General features: G+C 35.0%; 1 protein-coding gene across 2 annotated transcripts in view; it reads left to right on the top strand.

The window, feature by feature from the left end:
* TBC1D22A (TBC1 domain family member 22A) overlaps positions 1-26851 on the top strand; it is a 146429-nt gene that overhangs the window by 45630 nt on the left and 73948 nt on the right. For both annotated transcript variants that reach the window (XM_083859536.1, XM_083859537.1), the window contains exons 9-10: positions 5140-5249; positions 15127-15202. In XM_083859536.1, the coding sequence (XP_083715662.1) occupies positions 5140-5249; positions 15127-15202 (186 nt within the window). The remainder of the gene's footprint in view (positions 1-5139; positions 5250-15126; positions 15203-26851) is intronic.

The following is a 26851-nucleotide window of genomic DNA, read 5'->3' as shown; positions in this document are numbered from 1 at the left end:
TTTTAGGCAGTGATTTTTTTCTCCCCCAGATATCGCACATACTGACCTCCTATTTCTGTCCACATTCTTTTATTCAGTCTTTATATTACTGTCCATTCAGATTTCACTCACTGAAGACAAATTTAAAGTTACTTAAAATCAGAAATTGCAATTATGTTCACAAGCACAAATAATATCTCATATACTTTTGGGATGGTTATTTTGTTATTTTTGCTTCTGTTTTTCCTGAAATCCATTGTATTTTTCTTTCAAAACTTTTCTAGTGTGTTTATTTGTTCATCCAAAAAAGAAAAAAAAAGAAAAAAAGAGAGGGAGACCAATGTGCCAACGTGGAGCTTGACTGCCTTTCCCATTAAAACTGCAGAGAAAAAGAAGCATTTTGCTCTATGTACATACCCAAATAAATGTTAAATATGTAGATTATGGTTTTGCATATGATTTTGTAGATTATGATTTGATTCTGCCAATCAAATGTTCCTTAATTGGAGCTTGTTGTCAAAATGGATAGGCTTTTTAAATTCCATTTGTATTGTGGAAAAGGGTCATTTGGATATTCATTGTCAGTTTTGAACTTCCTCAATAAACTGTAGCAATGTAAGGTGGTTTGGTGGAGCAGAAACCACTGACTTCACTGAGCACTTGCTTGTTTGAGACTTTGCTTTTGTGATACTGTGCCATCTTTATTAGAAGAGTTCTTGATGCTTCCATAGTGTAGCTCCTTGTTCATCATACACCACATTTGAATCAAAAAGTACAAGTTAATGTAACATATCCAAAAATATATATCGTAGCTGATTTAATGAAACCATATTTTTGTATAGCTTCAAGTAATTAGATTTATTCATTGGAATATTTGGTTGCAGAATTTTAAGCCAAAGGTTGACACAGTTGCATTACACAGGGGAAATACTGCCAGGGTACAATAGAAATGCAACTGAGTTGTCTTAAATCCTTAATTAGATTTTTTTTAATTTCAAAACTTTATTATCTGACTTCAGAAGAGATGACTTCATATGATGCTTTGGAAGCACAATGGGATTGAAAATTGGTCTAGAAGTAGCTTATATATTTAAAGAACATATAAAAGTTCTTGAAATAATTATTTTGTGTGTAAGAGGCTTATGGAATTGCTAAAGATCAATCTTTAAGCCACAGAAAAGCAAAATGTTCTTGGATATCTCTTCAGAGGGGAGACAAAACAAGACAGCTGGACAAGTACTTCATAAAACAGCTATTTTTATGTCTGTAATGGCTGAGCATTTGGTTCTGTGACATTATAATTGGGGACTGCCAATTCTTTCATTGAAGAAAAGATGCTAAAAGCTATCTATATCTGTTGTTCCCTTTGGAATAATGAGAATTTTACTTAGAGTAGTGAATTTATGTCAGATTTGTGTTCTTTTTAGAAAGGCCTGTCCTGTCTTCCTCTTTGTGCTTGGGGAACATGCCTCTGATGAACAGTAATTGGAACCATCAAAGATATTTCTTAAGAGCTATATTGTATTTTTCAGGGAAAAAAAAAAGATCATTCTGATTTCATAATCCATCTCTATCTGAACACTCAGAATCTAGTTTTTCCAAAAATATTAATGCTGGAGTGTTGCTGCTGTCCAAGTTGCCTCATTAAGCCTACCCTCACAAACTGCCCTGGTTTTCTCACAGCTTGCAGGTAGTTCAGTCACAGGATGGCAGATCATTTGGGGGTGTTTAAAGCTTTATTTCAGCTGAATTTAGACTTCCACAGTTTAGAGGTCTGCATTCTGAGGCAATCCTTTTAAGAGAAAATTATGGTTAATACTGAGAAACAAGACTTTTTTTACTGTGATTCATCTGATTTATTTATCTTTCTAGTTTAAAACAAGTCAGGTAGTACTCTGTCACTTCTTGGTTTTCTTAGTTGACTGTAAAGGGAGGTGAAGATGCTCACCTTTGTTTATATGGATCTTCAACTTTTTTGTTGGTTTAAAACCTGATGTGAGAATATAGTCTGAAATGGTAGATTTTGAGAGAGGACAAAAATGAGGTAAGATAAGAAAGATGAGAAAGAACATAGGAAATCTTTTTCATTTGCTATCTTTTCATACCCATGTGTGTTGTGCTATGGTTTATAGGCGCCTTTTCATTCAGAAATGTGATAACAGTGTCATGAAAAGAAAAGGTGCTCCAAGGCAGAAAATTTGCAAAGGAGCACATTGTCAAAGTAGTTATAATCTCATTCTTTCAGCAAATGTTTAGTGGAGGAGGGCCTGAAGACTTCATTCAAAGGAAAGACCGTTCAGTATATGTTTGTGTTTTATATAAATATGAGGAACTCTGATACATTTACTGTTTTTTCCTGTAGACATAGTGAGGCAGAGTGAGAATGAGTTGCTTCTTTTTTTTGCCATTTGAAATATTAAAATAAAAGTTAAAAATATTAACTAGAATTTTTTTTTCAACGGGGCACTGGTTTATGAAAGTATTATAAATTGTATAATTGTAAGACCTCTTTGTGAGTTAATATGTATAAGATGTACCAAAGTTTTTTTTTCCTACTGTAGTGGATACATCATTAATTTTCTTTTCTATTTGGAAAAGTTTTTCTTTTTTAAATTCGTGCAGATATTTATCCTTAGTTTTAATTTTTGAAACTGTTAAAAAGAGCCTCTCTGCTGAAAATGATGGGGTTGTCTTTGTGAGGTTTAAAGTCTTGAGGCAAATCAGGTTGGAGGTAGACAGATAAATACTTAAAATTGATGTTTTTAACAGGTTCATATTAAACTTGTGATCTTAAATTTACTTTTCTTTGTCTTTTAAGTCTAGCAATTTTCAGTTTTTCTATAAGTCTTACTTACAGAAGAGTGAGTACTCTTAGTAATTTTTCTGTTTGTGGACTTAGTAGTGAACATGTTGATATTTCTTTGCAACTTTTTCTGGGCTCTCAGAGACCTTTATGTTGTTGTTATTTGTGGTGTTTTTTTTGTTGTTTTTTTTTTTTTTTTTTTTTTTTTTTTAGCTGCAGAACTGGCATTTCAATTTGGATTAATTTTGCTAAATGTACATCACTTTGGCTACTTGTCTAATTTGAGTTAGATTTCTTTATTTCAAAATGTTTTGGTTCTTCTGCTTCTGCTGACCTGTATGCCTTCCTTCAAACTTTTCTTGTTATCTCTATTGAATTCAAGCATTTTTAGCATGAAAATACTTTTATATTATGTTATGCTCTTTTCTCAACATGTTTTTTTTTTTTTTTGTGGAGGGATTAAGTTTAATAGGTGAGATGAAGCCAGATTTGTTCTAGAACCTGTCTTTTATGAGAAGAATCTAAGAGAGAAAGTGATGGGGCCAGAAGGCTGAGAGGAGGAGTGTTCACTCCTGCTTACTGCCAGTGCTACCCTCAGTTTCCATAGAGCATTGAGAGAATTTGCTGTCCATTGAGGGGCTTCTCCCTCCTTTTTACTGGGAGGAAAATGCTGCTGACATAAAGACTTTCTTCCTCCTCACAGAAGGATGTGCTATTAAAATATACTGGTGCTGCAGTCTGCTGCTCAGTCATTGTTTTGAAAGGTAGTGTTACATCGGAGTTTATTATATAGGGTGTTTGAAATATGCTTTTGTTTCTAGAAACTGGCTTTGTAAAACTGTACTCCAATGCAAAGGTGGCATTCCTTTAATTACCTGTAAATGACTATTGGTTCATTGTTTACAACCCTGCCACCTCTGAGATCATCCCATATTTTATGCTGCAGTCCCGTTTTATTTACCAGATTTCCCTATCTAAAGTAATACGTTATTAGCACAACCTAATCTTCTTGTTCTGCAGCTATTAATATTTCACAGTCCAAAACCATTGATCCCTTAGAAGATGTATACCCACATATAGAAAACACTGCACAAAGGAATGCTTTGGTAGCACCTTGCTACCAGTGTTTCCTAGTAGTGGTAATCACAGGTATGTTAAAATTATTCTAAAACATATGTAATGATAATAGTTATTACCAATGGACAAATAAGTGCTTTAAGGTAGCATAACCAAATGTGGCAACCTAAAGATGTACTTGGGCATCTCTAATTGCATACTGCAAAGCTAAGAGACAGGTAATAGAGGAGTTTTAAGATACATATTCTTGCCTTTCTCTTCTTATTCTATGCTACCTTGCAGGTGTGTAATGGAGGAAATTCCTTCTTGGGTATGCTATACACAGTTTAGGTAGAATTAATCTCTTGTGCACCTCCCTCTCCTGGAGAATAAACCAGGACTGGGACAGATCCTTCCTTGATACTCATTTTGATACAGTAAGGCACTGTGAGCTGCTGCAGGAATGAAGCTACAATTTTTCTTTAGAGCCTTCAGAGGTCATGTTAAATAACACTCTTCTGGGAACTTTGGGAGTAAGGTGTCAGGACAGCACATTCCGTTTCTTTTCAAAATTGATTAATTCAGATTCTATGCCTTTAAAAAGACAATTTAAAATTGTGGTTCATGTTGAAGTGTGAATTTCTTTAAACCCACTTGTGTGATAGACTCTGTTTCCATGAATTAGATGTCTTTTGGATTCTGTGCTTTTCCAGTGTTGCTAATCACAGGGCTTTTGGGGGATGGTGAGTGAGAATCATCTGTTTTCTTTTGTCTGATTTCCTTCTAATTCCAAATACTTCCCTGAGAAACAAATCCTCCTTGAAAATCTATAGTCTGCTTTCCAAATAAAGTTCAGTGGTTTTCTGAGAAGTATTTTTCAGGGCTTTTTCTTCTGTGAACACTGGCGACATATTTGCACATTCTGTGCATGGTGCAAACATAGTCATCTTCTTTAGGGATTGTTCGTATATAGCTTGAGGGCTCTCAAAGTGCTTCTGATTCTCTTTCAGGTGTTAAATGTTTAGAATAAAGTAATTTATTATATATTAATTCTGGCTAACCAGGCGTGATTTGAGATTTTCACAGTCTGCAAGAAATTAAGTATTCATTAACATTTAAAGCCATTAGATGACACAGTTGAGCAATAAATGATTCATTTAGTCCCTGTTAAAGTAAATATGCATTGGTTTCTGACTAGAAGATAAGTGGTGGCTGCCTTTGTTTTCAATTATTTTCCTCATTCTTTCTTTATTTATTCTGTGCACTTCATTGCCTTGTCTTTCTCTCTTTTCCTGAAACAGAAGAAGAAGAAGTGGAAAATTTTGATGTTTCCAGTCTGCCTGAAGAAGTGCTGCAGAACATAGAAGCTGACAGTTACTGGTGCATGAGCAAGTTGCTTGATGGCATTCAGGTAAATTGATTTTTCCTGTCTGTAAGTAGTGGAGTTAACTGATTAATGTCATGGCTTTGAATTACTTTAAGGCTGAAAAAGAGTACATCTATGAAAAACAGAGGAGAAGTCGATTTTCTGATTGGAGAAACTCACTGTGAATTTGGCATAGAAAGGAAAAAAAAAATCTGTGTAACTTCTCTTCATCAAAATGTCTGCATGTTTTATTGTGTTTGATGTTCTAGAGCAGAACAGAAACCTCCAGTTCTAGATACAAGTTTTGCAAATCTGTTGCCAAGCATGAAGAATAGTTGCTCAAGATCTCACTGAAGTGGTGAAAACCTGGCTTATTTATTAATTTTTAAGTTGTTAATATAGCAACCTAAAAGTGATTGGTGTCTTAATAGTTCCTGAAATTATATTCGTATTTTTAAAATGCGTGTTTAAAACTTGATACTTGCGCTACTTCACTGAGTGTTTGAATTTTTTCTATGTGGAAAAGCTATAAATGAAGGCACAATTTTTTGTTTCATGCAGCAAATTGGAATCTAATAATGGTAGATTTTTGTGTAAATGTTCATGGCCTTAAAAGTTTATGAAGATTAGAGGTGTCTACATATCCTTTGACATGTTTTAATATGAATATTTCATTGTCTAAGGTGCATTGTGAATTGAAACTTGTAACAGTTCATTTTTGACAAAATGGTTATAGAATTGAGTCAGCAACAAAGGGCTTTAACTTTTTTGAAGGTGTTTTAAGTGGTTTTCTCCTGGTTAAAGGTCAAATAGCTTAGTGTTTTGTGTAGGATTTTTGAAATGCATATTCATTTTCTCACGTCAATTCCTGTAACAAATGCTGGTTTGCTTATGTCAATCTCTCAGAACTCCTAAATTTTGAAGTATTTGACCACATAGCAAAAATATGTGGAGAATTATAAAGAAAAAAAGTGAGAGCTCGAAATCTACTGGAAAGGAAGAAAGCCAAGTAAAGAAATGCAAACCCTTTAACTATTTTACTTGCTTCTGAAACATCATTGTCACTGGCCTGTTGCTTTATTTTTTTTCTAGGAAAGGAAGTTCACAGTTAGGTAACTTCTTAAAATTCTGTTTTCATACAAAATCATCAGGTACTGAGAAACAAAATATGGAAAACAATTGCAATGGAATTAAGCTGCATCAATGAAAATTTAAGCTGTTATATAAGTGGAATAGTGTTGGATGTATTAAAGGATGCACTCATCTATCAAAAGGAGGCTTGAAAGATTATGGTAGTGGTGTGACTAATGATGTTACAGTTAATTCAGTGCAACTGCAGTGCTACTGAAATAAAAAGGTTTCTTGCTTTTCTTCTCCCATTCTCCTATTTTGTTTCCTTTCTATGATGATACCAATTTACGTAACAGATAAAACAGTCACGTAGTTGCAGGTTGAGTTGGTAGGAAGAACTAACCCTGTAGAGAAAGGCTTGGGAAACTGGTGGACATGACCAGCAATGTGCCCATGCAGCTCAGAAAGCCAGCTGTGTCCTGGGCTGCGTGCAAAGCAGGTGGGCAGCAAGGTGAGGGAGGGGATTTTGCCCTTCTATTCTGTTCTTGTGAGACTGTACCCGGAGTACTGCAGCCATTTGAGGGAATGCCAGCACAGGACAGACCTGTTGGAATGGGTCCAGAAGAGGGCCATGAAGGTGATCAGAAGCCTGGAGTATCTCTCCTGTGAGGAAAGGCTGAGAAGACTGACATTGTTCAGCCTGGAGAAGAGAAGGCTCCGGGGAGATATTACTGAAACCTTTTAGTACTTAAAAGGAGCTTTTAAGAAAGCTGGAGAGAGACTTTTTACCAGGGCCTGTAGTGATAGGACAAGGGGCAACGTTTCAAACTGAAAGTAGATTTAGATAGGACATAAAGAGTACATTTTCTATGATGAGGAGCCCAAAGTAGTTGGGGATGTCCTCTTCCTGGACATGTTCAAGGTCAGGACTGATGTTGCCTTAAACAGCCTGATCAAGCTGAAGCTGTCCCTGCCCACAGCAGGAGGTGTGGACTAGATGAACCTTAAAGATTCCCAGTGGGCTCATTGTGTGATGTGGTAGTTCTGGCTGACTTGTATTCTGATGCACAACCATTTTTCTCTGAAAATATGGCATAGAAGCTCCTGTGTGATGTATGCGATGGTTTTGTCTGAGATGTCTGAAAGAACTGTACAGGGATATGTGACATGTGGTAACTGCAATCAAAGAATCTCTGCAGAGTATTTCCATTAATTTATTTGTCAATATAAGCTTCAATTTCATGTTGCCCTACCAGTGTTGAATGAGTTGAAAGAGTGCAATTTGATAACAGTTAGGATCATCTTGTGAAATTTTTGGCTAATATGAGCTAGATACATTTTTTTTGTATGTTTCATCTTTTCAGTGCAGAAGGGTGTAATGGAAGAATGATTGTATTTGTACCCCTTTATTATTCTTAGCAAAAAACTCATTTATTTTTCCAGTCCATCCAGACACTCTCATTTTCTTGATTCTAGAATTGTCAAAGGTGTTATTAAGACATATTGCATCTCTTGCTCAAATTTTACCACATTTCTTCATTCCTCACTCATCTTACCTCCCTCTCTTATGTATCTAGTGTGACTATGTATTTTTAATATAAGAATGCATCTTTGAACCACAGAGACCTGTGCAATAAAGAACAGGAGATAGCATTGGGCAGCTGGACAGTCACTTCCTGACATGCATAGAGTTCTCAACTGAGAGAAGAAATAAAAACTTGTTCAAATCATCTGTCGCTTTAGCAGATTCCTCTGTGCTTTTTTTTTTTTTTTTGTCATCTGGAGATTCCTATGCAAGTATGTTTTTGGCTCCAGATAGAGAGTTTGCAGAACTTTTCCAGTAGTTAATGTTTGATCTTTCATGATAATTTAATCTATTTTTTGTTCTTAGATTACTTTGCATCTTCTTTCTCTGTTGGTTGCCTCTAATTTTAGGCTTCTAAGCAACTATGTCATATTGCAGTTTGATTAAAGTTTGATTTAAAAATTGATCTAACAAATACTAGGACTCTTTAAATATAATTTTATTTTTTCTAAAATATCATTTAATCTTGAAATCTGTAGCTGTCTTCTAGCAGTCAGTTTTGGATGATGGTGTATGTAATGGGTTTCCTTTTCAGTGCTTCATGTGTCAGTGCTGTAAATTTTTTCTTTAGCTTTTGTCCCAGAAAGACTATGCCGAACTTCGGTTGCTTCTTATTTATTTCAGGATAACAAATGACAGCGTCTGAAATTGTAAGAGCATAGGATAATTCTGCTCTGTATAGGGCCATCTCTGAGATCAGACTAAGTTTCTGAAGGCTTTGTCCAGTTGGGTCTCGAACCCTCCAAAGACAGAGACTTCCTGGTCTCTGAGGGTTAACCTATTCCAGTGCTTCCTTGTCCTTATGTTGAAGCTTCTCCCCAGTAGGCTGATGGAGCATTTTTTGTTTGTGCTGCTTGTCTCTTACCTTCCCACTGTGCTCCACTATTAAATGGATGTTGGTCATCATGATAACATGGATTTTTATCAGCCTGTGATTAGGTGCTCATGGAGCTTTTGTTTCTTCAAGCTGAACAAGCCCAGTTTCCCCAGCCTCTCAAAGAGCATGTGCTCCATATCTCTGAGCATCTTGGTGACCTTTTGCTCTTGCTTCAGTTTATTCTGAAGTTATTACCTTTTTCTTGTATCAGGGTCCCTAAAACTGGGTGTGGTATTTTAGATGTGATCTTGAAATACAAGAAATTATTTTTAAACATTTGAAATAAAATCTACACAGTAAATATGGAACTCTGGAACTGTTTGATCAGAGAGATTATAGAATCTTCATCCTGGAAGTTCAAAACCAGAGTACACATGGCCTTGAGGATCTTGCGCCAGGTGAATTGGCTTTGGGCAGTGCTGGACTCCGATGGCCTCCAGAGGTCCCTGCCAGCCTCTGTGATTCCTCAATGAGTGCTGAATGGGGATAATCACTTCCCTCCATCTACTGGCCCAGGAGTTTGCTGGCTGGCTTTGCTACCAGGGCTTACCAGTGACTGTGTCTGAGCTTTCTGTCTGCTGAGATTTTAGGTCCTTTTCCACAGAACTCCAGCCTGTATTCTTGCAAGTGGTGCTGATTTATGCTGATTTATAAAACTGCTTCTGAGGCTGTGTGTGGCCATATGCAAAATACCTCTTCCATACGTGTGATAAAGCTGGTTGTCTTTACAACGCTTCTAAACTGTAGATGATACATGAGCATTTTTTAATTTTCTTCTGTGGCTGTTTATATGGGAAAACTAGAATTATCCCATGAGTATTTTTTCCATGTAATTAAGTAGACATTCCCATATATACAGATTATTAACTTTTTTCTATTATTAAATTGTCCTTTATAACACTTTCCTCAACAGTGTCTCATTAACATTCAAGTAAAAACTTCACATTGATCTGTACCACCTGAAAATGTAATGTTCATGTATAAAATAGAGTATACCTTTTCATTTAAAGTTTGAATATACTGGTAATAAAATAACCAAAGAGGAAATACATGCATTGCATAATGATCTAAAAATGGCACTAGAATATTAATATAATTATTTGTCAGGGCCTGGTAATTTTTAGTATAAAACTAAGATAATTCATATCCAGGGACTGGAGTGTGCTGAGATACATATTAGCTATTTCTGATAAAATAACAAGATTTATGACCTTCAAAGGGAATCCTGCAGAGTTCTTTCTCAGTCCGGAGTTATGGAAAGTTGTTGCTAACATATGCCTGATGGATGGATGGATGGATGGATGAATGCATAGATGAAAGGAATGGTGCTTGGAAAGCCCTTCGGAGGTCTGCTGGATCCAATAAATAACATTAACATGCTTTTTCAAATGTTGAGAAGTATGTGCAGAAATAACTCTTCTGAAAATTCTTCACAGAACCTTTCTGAGGTTTACTTGAAAGGAAAAAATAGGTCAGTTATGGCTTTCTTTGTACTGTTTTATTGAACTCTTGCAAGAAAAGTTTCTTGGTTATGTCTGCAATTCACCTGGGTGGTTAGTTTAGGGCTGTGCAGAATTCCAGATTTGTTTTCCATGTGTATGAGTTTGTTAGCCTCCCTTTGGAGGCTAATAATGCAGTTTTCCAGCCTGTCACTGAGAGTAAAATTTTAAGGAAGATAATAAATCTATTTGCAATCAGTAGATGAAATGCACTGTGCTATGAGTATACTTTAGCATAAAAATGTTTTATCCTCTACCTAAAATTTGCAACATCAGCTTTTGGGATTTGTACCATGATTTCTAGCTCTCACCCAGATTTGAACTGTTGTCTGGCCTATGCTGTGATCCAAAAATATACCCTGAGCACTTTTGTCATTGCTACTTTAACAGTTTCTGTAATTTACATCCACTTGTATAAAACTGAGGTTTGATTACACGGACAAGTAGAAGGTTGGATCTTTGGTTCTGATTCTATGGATTCTACTCTAATGTGAAAATCAGTACCTACATTTTAATAAATTGTTACTTTTTTTTGTCCTATTATGTAGGAAAAAGTGAGATACAGTTTTGTATGTAAAAATTTTTGGGCTGCGATGCTTTGTACATATATTTCCTACTACTTAGGACATTTTGCATTTTGAAAAGTCAGGCTAATAATTAAGCCTGACTCAAGGGTTGCTAGACCTTTGCTTCTAAAAGAAATGTCTTGGAGTAATTATGGAACATGCTATGGACTGTCCTAATAGCATAGTCCAGCACACTTGTGTGTTTGTTCTTGTGCATGCACAGTCTTGCTATCCTGAACTGTATTCAGGAGGGAATTTACATTATAATCTCTATCTTCAAGACACATTTGGAGTAAACTGTGCTTCCACTGATAGTGTTAATATATGTGGTGGCTGTAATTATCCAGTGTCATGCTTCCCTCCCTCCTGTCCCCATCTTTTTGCATAACTTTCTGAGCAAGGTGAACGAATATTTTAGTAGGAGTTTGCATAGAGAATTCAGAAATATGTGAGTGAAGTACTTAAATGGGTAAAAAAGAATTCAGGGGATCTCTTTATGACATAATGAGGATAAGAAAACATTTTTCTTTCAGTTGTCATTTGTTCGTGTTATGGACATACTAAATTGATGCATAGGAATTCTTAAATATGTATCAGTAGAGAAAACAGACATCCAAGTCTGTATGTCTGTATGATTTATATGGATTGCTTAGTGCATCTTCTATATTTAAAAGCTCTGATCTCATTGATAAAACCTTGTTAAAATGAGCAAACAATACATGAACACTTTGTGTCAAAACTTCCTATTTGCTTCTATTAATGTTTCTGATATTTTCTTCAGTACATTTTTGGTGAACAGTGTGTATGACCTGAAAAAATGAGAAGCATTGTGCCTATGCCTCTGCTTGGCTGCAGTCGTTATTTCAAATAACTGACAGTATTTTTTCTTTTAGTTTGGCTGGCTCTGTTTTTCTTTCATGATGGCATGAAAGATTGTTTTCCATTCCTCTTCAGCTTGCTGCTTCTTCTTTTAAAATTATCCTATCATCACCTATTAAGAGAAAAAGATGGGGGGGTTTTCTTCAGTTAGTGCTTATGAAATCTCCCTCCCTCCCTCTCCCTCTCTTCTCCGTGACCCCCCCACAGGAGGACAGAAAAATTTGTTGTGAGCATTTTTCCAAGTTTCTTCCATTTGGCATTTCTCTACCCTTAAGAAAAATGTAAGGAATTGCTTAATTATTTTTAAAATATTTAGTGAAGTCTATAATGTTAGTATTTTATTTTAAATCATAGCAACTACGTTTTGAGAAATCCTGCCAAACCTGGTTGTAGTTGTAGGGAAGCAAGGTGATTATACCAGCTTCTACAGAATGAGTGCAGACTACTAACACAAGGCTTTGAAGCTGAAGCAAGTTTTGATCTCTTGTGACATTATAAAGTCCTAATCTTCTGTATTGTGAGGTGAAACTAATTATGTGTCAGTCTGAACTAGATACTATAACCATTCAGCTGTGAAGTAGGTTAGCATAGTTCACTGAAAGTGTGTCGGAACCTATGTGAGAAGAACGTCAAGGAATTTAGATATTCCTTGCACACTAGTGCATGAATTTTTGTTTATCATGGATTCTGGTGTGTAACATTTGTCATATGTTAATGCTTCCTAGAAAGCATCAAGAGCAGTGTTTAGAAATAAGAGATATTTTATGTGAACTCCTTATTTTCATCCTGAAAATTTTTGTTACATTTCCTCATTTGAAACTTTGACCATCAATAATGAGCAAAAGACAAACTCTGAAATAGTCGTAAGTAATTGAGAAAAGAATTGTCTTGGGTCAACAGCCCTGAGCAATATTTCATTAATTTTGTGAGTTTGGCAAATTTTTCCTTTTCTGTTTTACTATTTTTCCTTCATCTGTAAGCACAAAAGGAGCAAGGATAGTAGGTAACAGAATACCTTTTACATTTACAAAGCCTTTCTCACAATTTCACAAGCTCCAGGAAGTAAACTACAAGTGTCATAGGAGGGGATATGTACAACACAGTTTAATTAGAAAAGAGTACTGGGAAATCCAATAAAGATATTTCCAGTTAAGGTGAGCCAGCACAAGTAGAAGACTGACCCCCAGCTGTGTTCATTTGCAGCTGAAATAATGAACAGAAAAATAAATAGGCAAAAGATCAAATGTAGTGAAAAGCAAGTTTACCTGTTTTCAAATCAAGATGGCAGTTTTGGGTTGCATTTCCAGGTGTGTATGGAGTAAATTAGACTTTGAGGAAATAAAGTTGTTTCAGATTCATAGATCACAGTCAAGAGTTACGCTACCTGGGGAGAGACTAATGATCGAAGCACTGGTGTTTTAACTCTGTCTTGGCTTTCAGTGTTAAATACAGGAACATTCTTCAACAGAGGATCTGTTACAGTGGAAATAATTAAATACCACGTTGCTGTACTTTGAGTGTAGTACTACTTCAAGAAACACCAGTTAAATTTTGTTTAAATAAATAAATAGTACAGTTTATAAACATTTTGGGACAAAAATAAAGTCAATACAGTTTTTGTTGTTAGAGCACGTTCTGTAAATAAAGTGATTATGATTTCCTAAAGATTTTGTACCCTGGATATTTATTGTCCATAACTAATACAGGTTATGTGTCTGACTTGTATAAAAGCCAGTGTTCTACTGCATGGGATAGTTTCTTTCTCCCCAAAATGAGATTATAATAGATCTAAATTCTCTGTGAATCTTTCCATTCTTTCAGTTTTGGCACTTTATTGCATTAAAAAGGATGCTTATGTTATGTTTGTGAATAATGTCAACAAGCTGAAATTGTTGCCTATTTTACTTTACGATTCCTGTGGGGAATTAAAAAATTCAGGGAATTATTCTTGCTTCCTCATCCATACTGCTTTGGCTTATACACTGGGTTCTAATATTAATTACTGTGAAAGGACTACTGCTAGAGCAGTAGAAAATTTTGCTGTAATTTTTAATATAGCTACTGCTGCAGTTAGTTACAAATAATCAGAGCATACAGTAGACTTTTTGATACTTTTTGATACTGTAGATTACTTGTTGGCTGAAGTACTTTAATTTACAGAATTATTAGTGTATCATTTTGCCTTGTGTACTTCTAAGCTTCACACTTCATAGCAGTTTTACAGAATTTGTAGATTAAGTTACAGTTCAGTTTCATAAGTCAAATAAAACCTAAAAATCTTCATGTAAATAAAGTCAAGAGAGTCAATAAAACTTTTTTTTTTGGTTTTAAATAGAAAAACATATCAGGATACATAAAAATGAGCTGATAATCATCTCGTTTACTCTAAGACCAAGTTAAAATTTGAAATAAAGTCAAGAAAGATAAATATTTCAATGTAAGTTAAAACAATTTTTGGGATTACTTAGCTCCAGCCGATAAAGGAGTTATTCAAACAATAGCAGTTGAGGCAAAACATCCTTTACCCTGATTTTCTATGCATGTGATGGTTACACAAAAAAATTTTCTACATAGCAACTTTCTTTTAAAATATGTATGTGTAATTCTCTTTTCTTGAATCTCTCAAGAACCACAGGAAGACAACTATAATAAAATGAGCTGAATGGAGGGATTGTCAATTAAATATTCAGAAACATTGCTGTATATTTAAATAATGTCATTATTTTAAAAGATTGATCACTTTGGGTTTCAAACGGAGATATCTTTCTTGCTCTCATTTTTTCAAACTCAAGTCTATATTATAGAGCTGCAATCCACAAATTAAAAATCCATATAGAGTTAATTCATTCAAAGAAATATATGCAAATATAATGCCCTTTAGCTATGTAGCTTGCGTGTTAGATTTTGATTCATAATATTAACTGTATTCTTGGGTTTAGAACAATTATGAGTACATTAAAAGACTTTTGATTTCTTATGCTGCTTGAAGTTATTACTCTGTACTTCAAAAGATCAAATTCTTTCCCTGTCTCTGATTATAGGCTAAATTTTCATATTTCCTACATTATTTGTAGAATTGTAAGTTTCCAAGAAAAAAAAATCACCTTAAAAATCTCTAGTGTAACATATTTTGGCATGTAAGATGAGGGCCCTTTAAAGCTACTTGGATTTCTGCAATAAAGTAACTTCACTAGATTAGCAAGGAGAGAGCAGTTGATGCAGGAATAGCTGTACAGAATATACTGTTAGAGGTGGGGGACTCACAGGACTGTACAGTGTGATGATTTACACTTTTACTGTAGCAGCAGACCTAGGAAATGTGCTCACAAAACAGAAACACCATAAGAAAACAATGAAAAATACATGGACTTAGAAAAGTAATCGAAAGAAAAGAAATGTTTTTTTGCTTTTCTGCAACTAATACTTGTATGTGGTCTCCTTTTAGGATAACTACACGTTTGCACAGCCAGGAATCCAGAAGAAAGTGAAGATGTTGGAAGAACTTGTTAGTCGGATTGATGGTAAGTCTCAAAGGCAAGCTAATTTCTAACTGATGTTACATTGAAAGACTTTAGTTAAAACGTTTGCAGGAAAAGCCATTGCTGCAGTCACCTGCAGTGGTGCATTAACACCCTCTTCCTGAGGTGAGGTGTCATCATTAGTTTGTGGCACACTGGCCTTTGTGGATCACTGTCGTGTATCATTTAAAAGAAAGCCACTAGAGCATGAGCCTCTTTCATTACTTTTTATTAAGGCAATATAATCAAAATTCAATGGCAATTTCTTTGCAGCAGAGTAATGACCACATACAAAAGGCAGCCAGTATTCATTTCACATTAAGCCTCAGCGGTTGTTGTAATGCAGGCAAGTCACGGTGGTTGTTTATGGTTGTCCTTCGGCACTATGTTTTGTGCCTTTGTGCATCATTTTGCTATCTGGAATGTTTGCATAATTTCTCTGTGGAATCCAATTAATTATGAACTCTGGAAATAACATCTTTAATTTTATAGATAAATTACAGTATGTGCAGAGGTAATTTTAGATTATGCTTTCATGTTTTAGCAGTGCATTTTGAAATATTTTACCTTCATCCTTAAAATAATTCCTTTCATGAAATGCTGACTGTCATATAGCTAGAACAAAGTTTAATTAAATGAAATGCAAGAGATAATGCTTGCCCATTCTAAACATACTCTCTTGATAGTTTGTTAAATTAATGAACAGAGTATTAACAAAATGTTGCCAAGCAGAACCAGGCATATATTTGCAACACTAGCCTGTCAGTGATGACTGAGAAAAAATATTTCTTGTGTCGCTTTATATTTGATAATCTTCTTGGAAACATTAATTCCCTCTTTTTGTTACATGTACTGTGAAGTTTTTTTTTTTGTGCCTGTGCTTGTCATGGGAGATTTTGCCTGGTTGTATGTACATCCTTTAGGAGATTTTGCCTTCTTGTATGTACATCATTGATATTTGATAATAGTCTTTGTGCTTTTCTAGGATATTAGGGTATTTTTAGTGATCAAAAACCAAGGGTAGGAGAAAAATGTGTAAAATTACACTGTAAACTTAAATGTATGTGAACATTTTTTGTTGTAGATGTATTTTTTTAAAATGCTAGTGAATATGAAAAATATAAGGGCATATTTCTGTATATTGGGTAGCTAAATATTTATATTAAAATATAGTTAAATCAGTGTATTTTGTTACTTAAAAATAATCTAACTTCTTGTAATGTGACTCTTTATATGTAATTTTAGTCTTGCATCAATATTGATGTTTACATTTCAGAAGCAAATGATTATATATTAAATGAAGTGTATAATTAAAATTTCTATAAATAGACTTCCTTAACATGGTCAATGAACATTTATATCAACAAATTGTTTAACCAAGTTTTTAAAATTAGAAATAACATTTTGATAGTCAACGTTGTTGTTTGATGCATGTTGAATAAAAATATTAAGTATAATACATTATATTATTGTTTAGTTTAAGGAAAAAAGAAATGCTGAAGTCTTATTTGTACTTTCAGTGCTTTAGGTATATAGTTAAATAATTTCTCTCAATTATTAGGTTTAGGAAGCATTATTTTTAAAGCTTCACGCTTACAAAAATATGTGAGTTTTAGCAAATAGTTGTGTCACCTTATACTGCCCTTTGATCATCCTTTGTAACTGAAAGTAAAGTGTGGGTTCCTGTTTTTTATCTAATTTAAGGTTGTGAGGTCTTTATAATTTTTTTTTTTTTGTAGTTTTCAGTAGACATCATGAGTGTTTGCTAGTAAACACTAATGGAAATTTAGAACTGCTTAGGTTATATGGGGCCTCTGGAAGTCAGTGTTCCAAGCCTTTGCCCTTGTGTCAGTCGCTCTTTATCTAATGGGACAGGGCCAGTTTAGAGCAGGCTGTGTCGAGTCTTGCCCTCTTGAATTTTGAGTGATTCAGAGGATGGAGATTCTGCAGCTTCTTTGGGTAAGACTATTAGAAGTCTGACTACTTCCACAGTAATTCTATTTTTTATATAAATAATTACTTTTTTTAATGGAGCTTATGCCCCCCGCCTTTTATTTTATCTTGGTGTACCTCTGAGAAGAATTTGGCTCCACATTCTCTGCATGCTCCCATTAGGTAGCTGCAGCTATTCATAGACTTCTTGTTAAGGCTGAGCAAACCCAGTTCTATCAGCCTCCTTTCACGTGTGAAGTGCTCTGACTTGCTCAGGTGTTCCAGAGTCACAGAGTTGATGTAATGCTGCAGACATGGCTTCCCAAGTGGTGAATATAGAGGAAGAATCACTTCCCCTGATCTGTTAGGCCAAACATATGTTAGTCTTTCTTTCTTGCTGCAAGGACATTCTTGACTTGGGTACAGCCTGTTGTCCACCGGGATCCCCAAGTCCTGCTTGGCAGAGCTGCTTTTCATCAGGCTATGCCCAGTCAGTGCATGTTAAATGAGACTAGTCCATCCTGAATAAAGGACACTTGCCTCTCCGCCTCTCCTGAACCTCAGAAGGTTCTTCTTAGCCATTCCTCCAGCCTGCCAGGGTTCCTTAAATAGTAGCCCTCACTTTCAGTGTGTCAAGCAGTTCTCCCAGTCTGGTATCATTTGCAAACACAAAGTCTATTTGATGCTATCATTAGTTTTTAAACAAGGATATTGGCTCCTTGTGCTGCCTCTGGAGGGATACCATTAGTAATTAGTTGTCAATTGGACTTTGTATTGCTGCTGACTACCTTTATAATACAGGGGTCCAGTTAAAAGTTTTGTGTAGTAAAGATACACATTTTTCATTATTCTTTGGGCTGCTTCTTTTTGTCTAGAAGACTGTTCACTCAGTTACTTTCTTTTGCAAGAAAAGCACACCAAAGTATGTGTAAGATTAAAATAAAGTTTTCGTTGTTAATTAGACAATGGTGGTTGTGTACTGTCATAATGGGACATGAAAAAAAGATGCTTGACTCCAGTCAGAACGCAGTAGAAATCAGAAGCTTTATTTACAATTTATTCAGCCTTTTTATAACATGCTGCCCTAAGAAGACATGTTATTGGACCATAGGACTGACACTTCTCCCATTGGCTAAGTAACAGAAATAACAAACCACACCTGTTGTTATGGGAAAGGAATATTGTTTACACAAGGTTGTTTTGGGACAAAGAAAAACTGTTGAAGTTTCCCTTGAGAAGAGCTAGCTCTTCTCAAGCTCAGAAAATATCGAGTCCACGATGTACTGCAGTCATAACCTTTTGGATGCCTCAGCTAAGGGATCCTGAACTTATTGCTGCAATCATGACATAGTTTGATTGAATATTGTTGTTTACTCTTAATTTCCTTTTTGCTTTTGTCTTTTTATTCTGGGTTTGCTATACTATAGTTAAAGGGAAATGTATGGCTGGTATAAATTCAGTGGCTTTGCTTTTTAAAAAAGCCCCTCATGATCTGTATTTTCTGTACTTATCCTAAGTGCTCATTAAGGTTACTGTGCAAGAAAATAATATTCCTGTTGGCATTGTGTCATATGATTTTCTTGATGCTGGGTAACTGTGTGGTGAAGCAAATCTTGATGTAGTAAGTAGCTGTGTGAGTGGATGAAGCCTGTACTGCTTATTTGCTAATAATAATGGATTACCTGTATATGAAAGATGATGCTTGTGCTTTGGAGAGTGCTAATGCATTATGTCAGGCATTCAAGCAACCTTCATTAACCCAGCCTTATGGATCAGAACTCCCCTCAAAGTAACTGTCCTTGTGTGTACACTCCAGAATATCGCAGAAGACTTCAAACAGCAAAAATACTCTCTTAATTTAATCATAATCTCATGCTGCTTGAACTCTGGAAAATAATTTTGATGAATTGTGTTTAATGGAATTTTTCTAGTTTGTTAATGGAATGTTGTTATAGATGAGATGGAGTTTGAAGATAAAACATTATTCAATCTCATTAGTCTACTCGTCATCACTATTCAGATTTTTCTCGGAATTATACAAAAAATTGAGAGAGAGGATCAATAATACAAGGAATCTCTTATAACTAATTATCATTTGTGTTTCCTGTAATGCCAGTAGAGCTTCTCTACTCTAAATCATGAACCATTTCTCATGGTTTGTAACAGGTCATACTTACATGGGACACTCTTCCATTTTTACTTCATTTAGGCTTGAAATCAAAGAGACATGGTATAGGAATGTCCAAAGTAATTTGGGATTTGTGTTGCCAGACTTTACAGGTGCTTAGCACTTGGCTGCTGTCAAGCTTGGAAGAATTTCAACTTCTTCAATTTAGTATAAGACAACTGGTAATTACATGAGAGTTTGAGGTAGCCATTTGGAGAAGGCTGAGCATTTATAGAGAAAAGTAGTCTGGGGATTCCATAAACATTGATAAAAGTTGTTAAAATTGTGTAGTGGTCTCTCCAAATTAGCAATAAGACAGTTCTAGGGAAAAAAACTTAGCTTGTTATAATGTTAAAAGTATTTTTTATATATGTTGGTTTCTTATTAATATTACAGAAAATTATAAAGCCAGTATTGACAACTCAGTATAAATATTCTGCACAGTATAAATATTCTGCAACTTCTGTGGGGATAAGTTTAAAAAAATATTTTTTGCATCTTTTGTAGAACAACTCAACCCAGATTTTGCATTTGTATTCTGCACAGTCTGATCTTCTTTGTTTCTTGTAGATAAAGAAATTCTCTGTTACTAGTGTTTCACATTCTTTCACCAAAAATCATCAACCATTTTGTAGAACTTTTCCTTGAATTTAAGTAACAAGAGATGGAAAAACACAGAAAATGATTAAAAATAATAATTAAAAAAGCTCTTGCTGTATATGCTTTACTTCTTTTCTTGAAAATGGAAGTAATGGAAAAATACCTAAGAACATAAAAAGAGTGCTGCATTTTAACTTTCTCATAAAGAAGTTTATCTGGAATTCAGCTACATTTTTCAAAGATTCAGTAAAATTTCAGAATTTCTGCTGTTTCCACTGTGAGTGCACCTTCTGATCATCTGTTTTGGAGAGTTAACTCAGCTATTCCTATATAAGATGTTTTCATTGGGACAATTTCTAGTTTCCATTTTATTGTTGTAATTTTTTTTTTTAAGAGGAAGATATTTTTAGTGTGAAATTTAAGTTGTTATACTTGGATTGCTTAAAAGAATGACTTTTAATAAATAATGAGTAGTATTGTTTGAGGAGATACTGTTAGTTATGCGTAAGTGCAGTTCAATTGCTATGTCACCTTTTAAAACCATGTTCTATTAAAAATTTCGCAGGTCCTATTTTTCTTATTGCTGATATCTTATGTGTGTTTTCATTCACACCAAATGACAGACAAGTTAGATAATGCTTCTTGTCTTAATGTTCTGAGCAAATTAATCTTGACTCCAGTAATCATACCTTCCTTAATTATTTCTCTCTTGGGTTACAAGTATCTTGGTTGGCCCCTTATGTCAAGTTCTATAGATGATGCCAGAACTAAGGGATTGTAATAAAGTCCTTTCATGTTATGGCCTAAATTCATATTTTGCATTGTTATGCTATTCACATAAAATTTTTAAATATAGCTCTCTTGTAAATAGTATGTGTTATGTGTAAATATGGGCAGATCAAGTTCTTCATGAAATGTAGTCAGTTAAAACTTTTTAATTTTTATGCATTTTTGTTTAACCACAGTGGAAAGGCTTATTTAATTGTACCATTTTGTGTACTTCTCGTGCTTTGAAATATTTGCTGTAGATATGTCTAAAAGGTTGGTTGATAAAGCTCCTAATATTTATATATAATATGTTTTATTTAATTGGAGAATTTTATAAAACATTCTTCATTAGAATAGGATTAGTACTGGTAGGATTATCCTTTCTAAAGTCTGAGTTTATTTAAGAGCTGTGTGTTTTTAATGGGCTGCTAAAGTTTTAAATGTCCTGACTTGGGATTCTTACAGTTTCTTCTCTGATTGTTGTGTGGATGTTTTCCATTCAGCAGGTTCTTGTCTAAGGAGATAAAGGTGCTTATTCCCATAGAACTGTTCAATGTTGCAAACAAATATTTCACAGTTCTGCTCAGAACTTAATTTCATATGATGAATTAATCCAAAAAGTACTTAGAAATACCTCTTGAGTAGTTTTAATGCTTCCATAGTTTCTGAAGGACATTGAGTTTCTCTGCTGATTGAACTTTTTAAACTGTAGAGAAAATTGTTTTGATTTTTTCTTTAGAAAAATCTGGCTCTCAAAAAGGCAAAATATCAACCAAGACTAATAAATTTTCTTATTAATCCATTTACTGTTGTTTAATCAGAACTCACAGAACAAGTTATCTGTTCAATATACGTGATAGATATAGATTAATTAATTTGGTTTTTAATTTGAATCTTGGGTGTTCCTACAATGAAATGATAATGAAACTGGGGTAATAGATGACATTTGATCTATTTCATCATGCTAATGATTTTTTTGGTTGATGGTTAAAGAATGCATAATTGTATGTGCAAAATTAAATTCATGTTTAATTATGTTGTAAAACATTTTACAGACACCAATAACTTTGAGTTAGGACTGTGCTGAAGTATCTGGAAAAAAGAGCTCAAATTGCAGGAATTGCAAAACTGGTATTCTCAGCCATGTGAAAGCATTTTGAATTGGAAATGGACATAAAATTTATTTAGACCTTACTGCTGCTATTGAGAATGAGTGATTAATAAGGACCTTGTTTCTTAGTCCATCTTTCTTTGTCAGCTTGGTGCTGAAGTGATGGAAAATCTTGTAAGCATTTCATAATTGTTTTAATTAATTTGTACTCCAAAGCTCTTTCTCATTTTAATAAAGCTATTTTATTTAGCTCACTAGTAGTTATTTTATATCTGATTTTATGGTTGTAATTACTGTATTATACTTTAATCCACTTGTAAGTGCTGTTCACTGGGCATTATAATTAATTAATATATCTTTTAAATAATATTTTTATGTTTTACTGTGGAGATTATATTTGTATGCTATTACAGAGTTCAGACCCCTTAAATAGCCAAACCTTACTATTTTCATGGCAAAGTAAAAAAAAAGAGAAAAAAGGGAAGAAAAAAGATTTTTCACATGATGGGAAAATCTAAAAAGGGTCAGGCATAAACCTTTTTATGAATGCATACAGTTATGATTTAGAATAACAGACTAGAGAAGTCCAGTGATGGTACCTAGAAGTACAAGTGTCTCATCAAACATATGTTTTCCTTGTTGTTTGTTGCACTTGGAAGATTAAGTTTGAGGTCCACCTGGAAACATGGGGTTTTTCTTCTAGCTAGAAGGGTAGAGCTTTCTTGATTACTACTAAATGTTTTTCCTAATATTTTTCTCCATTTGGTGTTACATACCACAGAAATGTTTCTTCCATTTGATTCCATGAGGCAACCAGGCCTTCCCTTCCCTCCTTCCCTCCTCTAATATTTTCTTCTCTTGCTTTGGTAGCAGTGTCAGACTTTTCAGCATTATCATATGGACCATATCTTTTGTTATGATGAAGATACTTCTCAGTCCTAGCTACAAGTTATATGTTTAGTGAGCTAAATTTAAATAGATCATTATCTTTAAATTGTAGGTCATGAGGAGAATGTAATTGGTAATACTTCTGTGTTTCTGCCAGTCGTATTTTCATTTTTAGCACCTTTCAGTGTATTTTTAAATGCTTTTGTTGTAATTTTTTACAATAGACAACTTTAGCCAATTATAAAAAATAAACTAAGTCTGGAAGAAGATATAATCAGCATGCAAATATTTGACTTGGATCTTTACTATTAGTTGAAATAGAACTATGTATCATGATGAGATCTTGTCTTGAAGTGCACATTTATGATCTTTAGAATGTCTTCTCCAGTCATCAGGAACTTAATTTGTAATTAATGTATATTAATAAAAGTTAATATACATAACTATGAATAACTCATTGCTAAGCTGTAGTCTTGACAGAATTACTTTTGTTCAGAATTTCACATTGGGGGTTGTAAGCCTTTTCTGCATCTGGCAACATCCAGTGTCAAGATTTTACTGCAGACTTTTACCTCTGTATGCCATAAAAATCCTGGCTTTGAACAATGTAGAAATTATTCAGGAGAGACAATTAGATTTAAAATTAGCTTTCAACAAATAGAGTACTAAAAAGGAAAGCAGTCAGACTGGTGACAAGGGCCTTTCTTTTGGACAGCAAGGTTCTGTATGTGGGAACTGTAACATTGGGATGGAGTGCACCCCCAGTCAGTTTGCACCAAGTCAGGTGGGAGTGTTGATCTGCTGGAGGATAGGAAGACTCTGGAGAGGGATCTGGACAGGCTGGATTGATGGGTCAAGGCCAGTCTTGTGAGGTTCAACAAGTCCAAATGCCAGGTCCTGCTCTTCAGTAACAACATTCCTGCAGCAGTACAGGCTGGGGCAGATTGGCTGGTAAGCTGCCTTGCAAAAAAGGGCCTGGGGGTGCTGGTTGACAGCTGGATGACCATAAGTCAGCACGTGCCCAGGTGGCCAAGAAGGCCAATGTAATCCTGGCTTGTAACAGAAACATAGCCAACAGGACCAGGGCAGAGATTGTCCCTGTTCTAAACACAGGTGAGGCCACACCTGAAATCCTGTGTTCACTTTTGGGCCACTCATAACAAGAAAGATATTGAGGTGCTGAAACACTGGTGTCCAGAGAAGGGCAATGGAGCTGGGGAAGGCTCTGGAGCACAAGCCTGATGAGGAGTGGCTGAGGGAGCTGGGAGTGTTTAGCCTGGAAAAGAGGATCAGGGGAGACCTTACTGTTGTCTACAGTTGCCTGAAAGGAGGTTGTAGCCAGGTGGGGGTTGGTCGGTTCTCCTAAATAACAAGTGACAAGACAGGAGGAAATGACAAGAGGAGGAAGTCGTGGCAGGAGAGGTTTAGATTGGATGTAGTGGTGCACCCCCACCTTAACAAGTGTTAGGCATGTAGACTCTTGGTGTATTTTTGGGATATCTTAGCAGATGTATGGATCGTCCCTGCACTGTGCATGGCTTACTCTTTTGTTTTGTATAGTTTGCTATTTTTATCTTAATTAAAACATTTTGCTTTTCAAACATCTCTGATCATGCCACCTTGCTATTTTTATAAGCCGTTTCTGAGAGGCTATGGGCAACCCTCAGGAGGTGGTGCACCTTCGTGGGGCTAAAAACACTCTGGTCTCATGCAGAAATGCATCAATTAGATATCTGGAAACTTTTCTTCACCAGAAAGATTATCAAGGACTGGAACAGGCTTCCCAGGGAAGTGTTTGAGTCACCATTCCTGGAGGTATTTAAAAGATGTGCAGATGTGGCCCTTAGGGGCATGGTTTATTGGAGGGCTTTGCAGTGTTTGGTTTAGTATCAAGATCTTACAGGTCTTTTCCAGCCTGAATGATTATATGAGGCCATGGAAAACAGGAGTGCTAATGTGTTTCTGTGACATTTTTGTACGTTAAGGATCAATGCAAAAAAATTGTGCATTGTGCATGCAAAGGGCAGTGCCAATAAGCTCCTGTGGCAAAGATTGGCTCATTATTTTGCTTTTTGCTTTGTGGTATCAGAGCAGTTACTCTTGCACTTTTTAAGAAAAATTGTGTGGCTTTTCATGAGAAATACTAATTTTTCTTCCTTTTGTTGAACTAAAAGGCCTCTTTATGAGAGATTGTTAGCTTACCTGCATTTCAGATAATTTTTAACACTTAGTGCTTTTTATATTTACAGCAAAATATGTATAAAATATTGATAAAATAGAGTTAAAACCAAATTGGTCAGGGTATGAAGTATGACTGAAAAATAAAGTTTAAGTAATACTCAAAATTTCAAAACTAGGTCAAACATCAGAAACTGTTGTTGGGATTGATAGGAATCTTTGAGTAAAAGTGAGCACCTAAAGGCTAACATTCTGAAATGTTGAATGGTACAGATGGATCTGGTGACACCATGCTGTGCTATGTAATTTGTCAGTTCAGGCATAATCTTACATTATTTTGTAGTTTTTCTTTGCTTATGTATAAGCTTGCCTAGGGACTCGTTCTAACACCGTCCTCCTGTCAGGACAGCAGTCAAGTTGTTTCAACAGGTTGTTTCTATATTTTACTGTTTGGTTCATGATTCTGTAATCATACAGAATTTAATTTTGAATTCAGTGAAACAGCATGAGATGCTGACATTGAACATGAAGAATAAATATTTTATGTTTATAGGCCCATTTGGTATGAGAAGCATCTGTTTAAGGTGGCTAAATGTGATAATTCAAAATAAGGTACCAATAAGTGTATGTAATAAAAATATGAATAGTTATAAATGGTTTTTGTCTACAGGGTACCTATTTTTAACAGTATGCTACTTTGGAATACATCTCTGTCATGTATTTTGTTCTTTGATCAGAAGACTTCCTTTACCCAAATTTTATGTATAGATTTGTTGAAAGTGTTGGGAAACTTAATAAATGTAATTTTTATTTCTTTTGTGTTTTGATTAAAGAATTATTTTTTAAACTGTAAAATAATTTTGCTATCAGAAGCTGCAGTAGAAGTAGTTTTTATGAAATACTTGAAGTCTTAGAGTTGACAATAATTATATATCTTCTTGTTCATTGCACATACATACTTATTTTCATTGAAATGGAAAATTTAGATTTAGATTATGCCGGTCCAAATTACCTTTATCAGCAAATTTGCTTCTGCTTACAATTATTTACAAAGTAGGAAGAATTAGGTTCTTAACTCAATGCATCTTCTATTCCAGCCTTGCATCAATTAGTTATAAAGCAGATTCCATTTTTCAACTTATTTAGACTAGAAAGCAACTTTCAAGAAATTCATTATGCCAATTAACTACCATAGTTGAAATATCACAACTGGCACAATTTATTGTTCTTCATTACTTACTTTTAATGGCTACAAACAAGCAAATAAAAATTGTTTCTGCTGTGTGAAGAACAAAAATTTTGTGAGTTAATGATTTTGCTTAGAAATAAAACTGCCCTTTTTTTGGCATCCTGCTTGATGTACTAGATTATCGAATCATAATAATCTGTAATGTAGGTATCCAAATGTGACATTCAAATAATAAATTTAACCCAGTATCTTACTCCAGTATATTTAACTTGAAGCTAAATTTTTCTAAAGCAAAGGCAGACACACAATAGTAATTCAGCATTTGGTGTAAATAGGTGATCTAAAATTGATGCAACTGGCAGAGGACAGGGCTCAGAGTTGTAGGGAGTGAAGCTATATTTGGCAGGTGAGCATTCATCAGTAATTTTCTTAGATGTTCAAGTCTAAGGCTGACTCTATTCAATATTTTTATTAGTGATTAGGACGTAGGAGTTGAATGCCCCTATACCAAGTCTGCAGATGATGCTACAGGGGGGCACTGTTGACTCTTGAGGAAGAAGATGCCTTGGAGAGGGATTGTTAGATTGAAGCATGGCAGTCATCAATGAATTATTTAAGATTTGAAAATTTAACAAGTTAAAAGTTCTGCACCCATGATGAAGTAATTCTGAGCACAGGTATAGACTGGCAGAGGAGGGGGTGGAGAACAGCCCTGAAGAAAGGGATCTGGTTTGTCCTGGCCAGGAGGGCAAATCCCATCCTGGGGTGCTGATCAAGCACAGCATCAGCGGCTGGTCAAAATAATTGATTCTCCCACTG

The sequence above is a fragment of the Zosterops lateralis genome (assembly GCF_965231275.1).
Source record: "Zosterops lateralis genome assembly, chromosome: 4".
In the NCBI taxonomy this organism is placed as follows: domain Eukaryota; kingdom Metazoa; phylum Chordata; class Aves; order Passeriformes; family Zosteropidae; genus Zosterops; species Zosterops lateralis.
The sequence above is the reverse complement of the archived record's forward strand: the minus strand, read 5'-3'. Positions and strand labels throughout refer to the sequence as shown.